Here is a 9,149-nt window from a genome sequence, read left to right on the forward strand (position 1 = left end):
AACTTCACTTTGAATTCTTCCAACAAACTCCCGCCACCTACAACCACCGTCACAAGGCGGAACCCTAAATCCCAAAACATGCTCCAATTCCACTCACACATAATCACAGAACTTCTAGAAGATTCCAATGGCGGTTTAGTAATCACTTCCTCCGGTCTCGGTCTTCATAAACTCATCTCTTCTCTTCTCCATCTCCACCACAACTCACAAGGCTGCCTCCTCATCCTCACCGCCACGTCATCACAAAAAACCTCCATCTCACAAAATTACCAAAATGCCCTCGAGATCACTTCCGATTTACCGGCGAATCAGCGGTTATCACTGTACAATTCCGGTGGTGTTTTATTTATTACGTCTCGGATTCTGATTGTTGATTTGTTGACTTGTCGTTTACCGACGAGTGTTGTTGCTGGAATTGTTATTATGAATGCGCATTTGATTTCGGATACGTCTACTGAGGCGTTTATTGTGAGGATTTTGAGGTTGAAGAATAGGTCGATTTATGTTAGGGCGTTTTCGGATAGGCCTCATTCTATGGTTTCGGGTTTTGCTAAAGCTGAGAGAACGCTCAAATGTCTTTTTCTGAGAAAGCTTCATCTTTGGCCTCGGTTCCAGGTAATTCCTGTATACTCAGATTATGGAATTATATTAGGTGATTTGGTAGGAAAGGAAAATAAAATGTGTTACTCCAGGTGATCATTTTCCTGAGCACTTTCTAGTGTTTGGTTGGTTATGACAGTTAGTAACCAGCGGCTGATCCAGGATTTTCACTCGGGGTTCAAAAAAAAACAACAAAAGCTAAATATAAAAAATAATGTTGTCAATGGGAATTGAACCTAGGAGGCTAGGACACATGACAATTTTGAACACCCTGGACCGCTTGAGCTAACCTTTTGCATTTATTCAGGATGTTCAAAAGTTAATATATGTACATAAACACAGAAAATTTACCCTAAATATACACTGTAATGTTCACCCAAACACCCTCGGCAAAATATAAATCCGTCCCTCTTAGTAACATATGGTAATACCATAAGGTTGATAGTGTATGAGGATACTGATTGCTGGTAATTCCTATAAACTCAATTATGAAATATATACTACCTCCATCCCTATTTAAGTGTCTTAGTTTGACTAGGCACGGTGTTTAAGAAATAAAGAGGGACTGATGAATCTTGTGGTACTAATTAAAGATGTGAATAATGTTGTCATTAGGATGTTTGAATTGTCAACTTGTTAAATATAGAAATAGGTGCTCTTTTGGGACATACCAAAGAGAAAAGTAAGACACTTAAATTGGGACGGAACGGAGGGAGTTGATGTTTGGTATGAAAGGAAAATAAATGTGTTACTATTGGTAATCATTTTTTTAAGCACTTTCTAGTTTTTGGTTGGGTGTAAAAAGTAGTAACATATGGTATAATGGTAATACCATAAGGTGGATAGTGTAGGAGTATAGTGCTTTGGTGGTAATTTTGAGATTTAAAGGTTGACAACAATGAGTTGTAGGAAAATGTTTTACTGGAAGAATATTTCTACAATTCAAGGTAACCAAACACTGGAAAATAATTTCCAGGAAACACACATACACCCTCGGTTTCAATTTTTTTGTTTGTTTTGACTTGGTTTAAGAAAGTAAAGAAGACTTTTGAATCTTGTATTCTCAAATTAAATTAAAGATATGTAGTTCCAAAATGCCCTTTAATCTTGTGGTCTTAAACATTGCCATGTGGAAAGTTGGAATTAAAGAGTTGCCAAAAAAAGGGAAGAGACATTATTCTTGAAATAGACTACAAAGGAAAGTAAGACAAACAAATTGAAAAGTAGGGAGCAATACTTGCCATAAATTGTGATGACATTGAGCTTGAACTTCATGAAAGTCAACTTAGGTTAATTACATAGAATGCGACGGTGGTAGTAGTTACTCTTAAATTATTCTAACCTCATTTTCCAGTTAAGTTGCATTATTCGATGGGCCAGTATATGAGCTGGGGGAGCGGGGAAAAAAAAAATCTGAGCTCAGGATATTATGGTTTGAGTGGTTTGTTCTTTCTGTTTCAGGTTTATGTATCACAGGATTTAGAGAGGGATCCACCAGAGGTTGTGGATATAAGGGTACCGATGTCAACATATATGATTGGGATTCAGAAAGCAGTGATTGAGGTGATGGATGCTTGTTTGAAGGAAATGAGAAAGACTAATAAGGTTGATGTAGAAGACTTGACAGTGGAGAATGGTTTGTTTAAGTCGTTCGATGAGATAGTGAGAAGGCAGCTAGATCCCATCTGGCATACCTTAGGTAAGAGAACGAAGCAGCTTGTTTCAGACTTGAAGACATTAAGAAAGCTGTTGGATTACCTTGTTAGGTATGAAAGTTGGTGTTTTATTTCTTCATGTTGTCCTTTTACTCACTATCTTGTTGGTATTACATGTACTTTCTGCTCTTTACACACAATTTTGTTGATATGAGATATTTATTATGTCTCTTTAAGAAAGCTAGTTGATGGCTCTTATTTTTTTATTTTTTTACTTTTTTGAGAAAGAGGGTTTTTAATTGTTAATTCTTTTTTGCGAAATTGTCTTTGTTGTTCATTGATCAAGATGCTATTATTTGATAGTTGGTATTTACATACTCTTGATAATTGCTGCATCAGGTTATGGTTTATGCAATACTTTTGCTCTGTTAAGTTGAAATGTGTATTTGTCGGGTTTCAATTTGAGTGAAAACCCAGCACGCAAGCATATATTATGTAGTAGTGTGAAAAGATCAAGTTTTGATATTGGAAGGTAGAATTATTTAGGAATGCGACAAAATATAAACCACTAGTTTACAGTATGGCTTGTATGCTTTACTGGTTTTTAGACAGTATCTGCTCATAATAGGCGAGAGTATTGAATGGTATTCCCTCTAGTCTAAGATATGTGGTCTACTTCTCTTTTTCAGGTTATCCCAAAACCTTGTCCACTTTCCTTAAATGGCATGTTTTATTTAGTACAATTGAGACCCACTTTTATTCTTCTTGATAGAAGTTTATTCCATATTCTGTGCTGTACCATGATATTCCAAATATGACCCCACATATTCTTGGCATATACTTAGCGACACATACTTTCTGTTAAACTTTTCTCTCAAAAGTTATGATTTCTGTCACACTGGGACCAGCAGATTTTTCTGGAGTGCTAGTCTGAATTCTTTGTTTATCCTAATTTGGGAAGGAGGGTACTGGTGCTGTCTGTGAGGTCTATTCTAGTTTGGGAAGGAGGGTACTGGTGCTGTCTGTGAGGTCTATTCCAGTTTCTTTTTGCTTATGGTTCTTGTATTTATAGCAGAACTTGATCTTATTTTTATGTGAGTAGGTATGATGCTGTAACTTACTTGAAGTATCTAGACTCACTTAGAGCATCAGAGAGTTTTCGGTCCGTCTGGATATTTGCGGAGTCCAGTTACAAGATCTTTGAGTATGCTAAGAAGCGAGTTTATCATTTTGGGAGGTCAGATAGTGGAAAACTGGGGCAGAGTAAGACTGCATCCACCAAAAAGAGAAAGCTTAATGACAGCAAGAAGGATGAAGGTATGTATTAGCATTGCTGGCACGTTTTTTGTCAGCATTTTATTTACTAAATGATGGAGCTGGACAAATTTTAATAACTTAAATGTGAGGTAATCATACCAGTCTAATGGAGATAACCCTGTGCCAAATTCCTCTCTTTTCCAACCCCTCCCACCCCACCCCCCTAAATTCAAAAGCAAGAACTGGGCAAAAGGAAGCACTCATCTAGTTTTATGGTGGTAAAAGTTGAAAAAGTAAACAGACAATGCAAATAGCATAAGGTGTAAATTTTCTGTTCTTGTTGATCATTCAATCGTAGCATAACAGTGTAGAGCTGTAAAGTATGACATGTTTCCCCTTGTTTTTGTTTATTTCTCATAGATCAGTCAACAAGTGCAGAGAGCAGGGTTGTTTTGGAGGAAGTCTTGGAGGAGCCACCAAAGTGGAAGGTCTTACTTGTGAGTGAGTAACCTCCATTTTTTCAATTATTACTGTAAGCTTTGGTAGTTGAAGAATCAACTTTAAGTACTATATAAAATCATGTTAACTTATCAATCCTATTGGTTTCAATTTGAGTTGCTGGCTTCTGCCTAAGAAAATAAACTTACTGCTTTCATGGGTTTTAATCCTAGATAATAAAAGAATTCAACCAGGATTTTACGGGCTTGTTTTGTTTCACAGGATGTCCTCATGGAGATACAAGAGGAAAGAGATAAACAGGCATCGCCTGGAGAAGAGAAGGATCATCTTGTTGATGGGGATGATAATGGGATTGTTTTAGTTGCTTGCAAAGATGAACACTCGTGCATGCAACTTGAAGATTGCATCACAAATGGCTCCCAGAAGGTTTTTCCAATATCATATTCTTACCAAGCCATTCTTTTTTTTTTTTCTTTATTTATTTATACGTTTTTTGAGAATAAGGGAAGATATATCAGCCAATCTTGATAAAAGTTCTTAGTCCCGGTAAATGAATAAGAATAGCTCGAATAAATAACAGCAAAAGTTATGCTTAAAGGCTATTGAGACAATCTCATATTTTCTTAATTGTAACACAAAATGGATTGATTTTGATCATGTTTTACTATGCAATGCAAAATTGGTATCTTATACATTTTATATATTGGATAGGTCATGCGTGAAGAGTGGGAAAAGTATTTGTTGAGCAAGGTACAGCTGCAGGCATTGCCAAAACGCAATGCAAAGAAAGCTAAAGGGCCTAAAGGGTTTGGGGTACTTGATGGTGTTGTTGCAACCTCACCTGGAAAGAAAGCAGAAGTTAGTAGCATGAGCAAGCAGGAGCATGATGCACTGCTGGCGGCTGCATCGAAAGTTAGCAAAAGAATCAACAAGGATATTGTTGGTGAAGATGATGATCGGAACCATGTGGATGGTGGAGGTTTTGTAAAAGGAAAGGGTAAAGGAAAGAAAAAGAAAGGTTCAGCTGGTGAAAAAACCAACAATGATGTGGCACCTAATGGTAAATATGATACCTTTTCCTCTTACAAATGAATTAAAGCTTGACTGCTTAGGTTTCTAATGTTGTTTAGCCAGCGTTATCTTTGTACTGATATTGTTTTTTAAATAAAATTTTACCTCATCCAAAAAAAAAAAAAAAGGGAATTAACACTTATGTTCCTGGTATCTTCCCAGATAATGCAATAGACGGCGGATGTTCGGATGAAGTGTTTCTTCGAAAGCACGACCAAGGTCTGGATGCTGAGTCTTCAATTGAAACTAAGAAGCTCCCACCAGTGGTTTTCTATGCCTTGGAGAGTGATAAAAAGATTCTTGATATTTTAAAGCCCTCTACCATTATTGCTTACCATCCTGACATTGCATTTGTGAGAGAGGTTGAAATCTATAAAGCTGAGAACCCTTCAAGAAAGGTTAAGGTGTACTTTCTCTTCTACGAAGAGTCTACTGAGGTGCAAAAGTTTGAGGCAAGTGTGCGTAGAGAAAATGGAGCGTTTGAGTCCCTTATAAGACAGAAATCACTGATGATGATCCCAGTAGATCAGGTTAGCTCTTTTCTACATGTAAAGACCCACACATCACAATATGCTACTAGTAATTTGCCATTCATGTCTGTTTAAAGAAGAGCTTTGAAAAGTTCTAATTTGTTTGGTTTTCTTCTTCCCATTTCAGTACATCTTTTTTGTTTGTATAAGTGTTTTACTGATTCTATGCATGACAATAGTCTACATTGTCATTATTCAGTAGGCGGTTGTTAACTTCTTCGTAACTAAAAATAATAATTATTTATTCATAACTAAAAATATTTGTTCATACAACTGTTGAGGTACAACATAATGTTTGAAACCCTATGGTTCACAGTTGTAGTATGGTAAAAGTAAAGATGCATGAATTAGTTGTACAATGTATGATCTTCCTAAGATGTGGAGTCTATGCACAACTCCACACAAAAATATAAAGAATATAAGGAAGAATTAGATAATGTGTGCATTAATTGTCATTGCCTCCGTAACTTTGCATTCATTTGGAAGAACCCAACTTTTCGTACTAATAAATGCTTTTCTGTTTTGGGATATAATTGTGGATAATTATCAGGACGGACGTTGTCTGGGACTGGATTCTTCCAATGAGCCTCAGTCCGTTATATCCCAAAATCAAATAACCAGAAAAGCTGGCGGAAGAAGAGAAGCAGAAAGAGAAATGCAAGTACGTGTTCCAAAATTTTGACAATTACGTTTTGCATGACGTTAGCTCAATACAGAGACTATTTCTTTTTAACCAGGTCATTGTGGACATGAGGGAGTTCATGAGTACTCTTCCTAACGTACTTCATCAGAAAGGCATGCGCATTATACCAGTGACCCTGGAAGTTGGTGATTACATACTTTCCCCATTGATATGCGTAGAAAGAAAGAGTATACAGGATCTATTTGGCAGTTTTGCATCTGGCCGTCTTTACCACCAGGTGGAAATGATGTCACGTTATTATCGGATTCCTGTTCTTCTTATTGAGTTTTCACAGGATAAAAGCTTTTCATTTCAGGTACATTGTGCTGCATATATTGTGCTTTGGTGTATCTCTGTTTTATTAGGTATTTTTCTTGATAAGTTCTAGTCTCCTTTGTAGTCTGCTGGTGAAATTGGTGATGACGTAACTCCAAATAGCATTATCTCGAAGCTTTCCTTGCTTGTTCTCCACTTTCCTCGGCTTCGCATTATCTGGTCTCGTAGTCTGTATGCAACAGCCGAAATATTTGCATCTCTTAAATCAAACCAAGATGAACCTGATGAGGTCAAGGCAATAAGAGTGGGTGTCCCATCAGAAGAGGGTGTTGTTGAAAATGATGTCAGGTTAGTTCTAAAATTGTCTTCTGCTTGGTATTCTGATGTTTAGCAGCTTGATAACATTCGTTTTGGCTTCACTTTTTCGTAGAGCTGAAAATTATAATACATCTGCAGTAGAGATGTTGAGACGGCTGCCGGGTGTGACAGATTCCAACTACAGGGCAATAATGGATGGGTGCAAAAGCTTGGCAGAACTTGCCATGCTTCCGGTGGAGAGATTAGCAGAATTGATGGGTGGTCAGAAGGCTGCTAAAATGTTAAGGGAATTCCTTGATGCAAAATACCCAACCTTGCTCTAGCTCCCCATTGGATTGCTTAATGCAATTGTTCTGGGAAACGACCTAGCTATACTGTTGTATCATCATCGGCACGTCCCCAGATCTTAGCTGCTGGGAGATGGGAAAAGGTTCTCAATGGCCATTTCCATCATGTAGTTCTTAGGTTACATGATTATTTTTTTTTTGCTTGTTCATTTATTTATTAGAAGTTGGCTGTCATTGCAATTTGTGAGCTCAATTGTGGAGCTTGCAAATTGTATCCCTGTAATTTTAATCTCTAGAATGATTCTTTGAAGTTTTGGACAATGTGCAAAATAATTGAGATGGTTGGCAATGAATCAATAGGTGTGAAGCCAAGCTGTATCGTTTTTAGAGGAGGTTATGGTTTGTCCAATTGGGTTATCTTTAATGTCACTAAGTAGCTAAAATGTGGAACTGGTTAATCTTTTCAATTTGATTTTAAAACCATTGGTATTCAAGAACGGGAAACTTGCTAAAATAATAAGGTTCTCGGTTATCCAAAGGGTCGTCCTGTTAAGTTTAAGGAATCCGTCTAGTGTATATGATGATGAGACAAAGAATGTCTCCTACTCCTAATGCGGATAGTAGTTCAATAATTGATCTATGAGCAATAATTATAGTATGATGATACTATTAATCAATTTTCCTCTGTTTTAAATTTTCATTGAAAAGTATTAGTGGTTCTGTATATTTCCTATCTTCACAGGAAAGGAAGTTGTCACAAAGGACTTACAATTTCTTAATAAAAGGTAGGAGGACGTAATGGAAAATATATGTTAGTGATGTTAATATGTTTTACTTTTGGTCCTATGCTTTCTTGGAATCTTTACGTCATATTGAGAATTCTTATGCCAGTAGAAACTATAGATAATTTTTAATAGTTTCTTTATCTTTATTTTTATTTTTATGATGTATAATATTGATCTAAGATTTTTTCAAGTGAAAAACATGGCCTTTGAGAATTCATCTTTTAAAAGCCTTTTCCTCGTCTTCCCTTTTCTTTATTCACGTGTCCATCCTTCCAAATAGGAAGGATAGCAGCAAATTTTTGCATTTCCTCTTTTGTGATTTTGTCAACGGAAAAATCGAAAAGTTAAAAAGAAAAAAATCCAAAGTGAAAAAAGAGGTGGAACCGTATGGATCGGGGGATTGAACCCGACGTGAATCGAACACGCAACCTTCTGATCTGGAGTCAGACGCGCTACCATTGCGCCACGGATCCGTTGACGTCAGGTTTTGCTCGTATGTTATAATTAACTGCTTAGGGATAGACTGGATCAAACTGCATTCACCTAGAATTTAATAAAGATACGGCGATATCGCAAGCCAAAAGGATAATTTTTCTTCTTTACAAAATAATAAGTTATGTGGCATTGTTTGATTGGATACAAATATTAAGTTATGTGGGGTCCGCGTATATCCTACTCTCTCTGAACCCCACTTGTGAGATTACATGGATATGTTGTTGGTGATGTAAATGAAGTTTTTTAGAATTTTTGATTTAAAACAAGCTTTAAACATTTGTACTTATAGAATAACACAATAACATACCTAGTGAAATACTACAAAGTGGAATCTGGGGAAAGTAGAGTATACGTAGACCTTACGCCTATCTTGGGAAGTAGATAGGCTGTTTCGGTAGATCCTCGACATAAGAACAAGAAATTTAAAGCAATACTAAAAAAATTCATGGCAAAATACTATAAAAAGCATGATAAAACTGAATGAAAAAAAAAGGAGCCGTAACTACCACAAAATAATATGATAATCGAAGTACGAGAAACAACAAATAGTACAAGAAATAGAAATCGAAGGAAACAACAACAACATATCCAGTGTAACCCCACAAGTGAGGTTTGGGAGGGGTAAAGAGGATGTTTCCGATGACTATAGAATAATTCATTAAGGGTAAAATGAAAATTTTAATATTATATTATATTTAAATATAAAAATTCTAGCATTCCTTTTTAGAAAAAAT

General features: G+C 36.4%; 1 protein-coding gene and 1 non-coding gene across 2 annotated transcripts; one reads left to right on the forward strand and one right to left on the reverse strand.

Moving 5' to 3' along the window:
• On the forward strand, nucleotides 1-7,527 carry LOC132030287 (DNA repair endonuclease UVH1). Its single transcript, XM_059419857.1, has 11 exons — nucleotides 1-615; nucleotides 2,062-2,366; nucleotides 3,358-3,572; nucleotides 3,933-4,009; nucleotides 4,233-4,397; nucleotides 4,683-5,031; nucleotides 5,205-5,572; nucleotides 6,123-6,233; nucleotides 6,310-6,570; nucleotides 6,655-6,878; nucleotides 6,961-7,527. The coding sequence occupies exons 1-11, from the start codon at nucleotides 79-81 to the stop codon at nucleotides 7,169-7,171; spliced, it is 2,823 nt and encodes a 940-aa protein (XP_059275840.1). The 5' UTR covers nucleotides 1-78; the 3' UTR covers nucleotides 7,172-7,527.
• Nucleotides 7,528-8,321: 794 nt separating this feature from the next.
• Nucleotides 8,322-8,393, reverse strand: TRNAW-CCA (transfer RNA tryptophan (anticodon CCA)). Its single transcript has one exon. It is a non-coding gene; the product is annotated as a tRNA-Trp (tRNA).
• Nucleotides 8,394-9,149: the final 756 nt, after the last annotated feature.

This window comes from Lycium ferocissimum, chromosome 9, assembly GCF_029784015.1.
Source record: "Lycium ferocissimum isolate CSIRO_LF1 chromosome 9, AGI_CSIRO_Lferr_CH_V1, whole genome shotgun sequence".
Classification (NCBI taxonomy): domain Eukaryota; kingdom Viridiplantae; phylum Streptophyta; class Magnoliopsida; order Solanales; family Solanaceae; genus Lycium; species Lycium ferocissimum.

Bases quoted from the DNA above. Each gene is read 5' to 3' on its own strand.
- LOC132030287 (XM_059419857.1), top strand. From the start codon at position 79: ATGCTCCAATTCCACTCACACATAATCACAGAACTTCTAGAAGATTCC. The intron at 616-2,061 runs GTAATTCCTGTA...TTTCTGTTTCAG, and splicing joins ATCTTTGGCCTCGGTTCCAG to GTTTATGTATCACAGGATTT. The intron at 4,398-4,682 runs GTTTTTCCAATA...TATATTGGATAG, and splicing joins TCACAAATGGCTCCCAGAAG to GTCATGCGTGAAGAGTGGGA.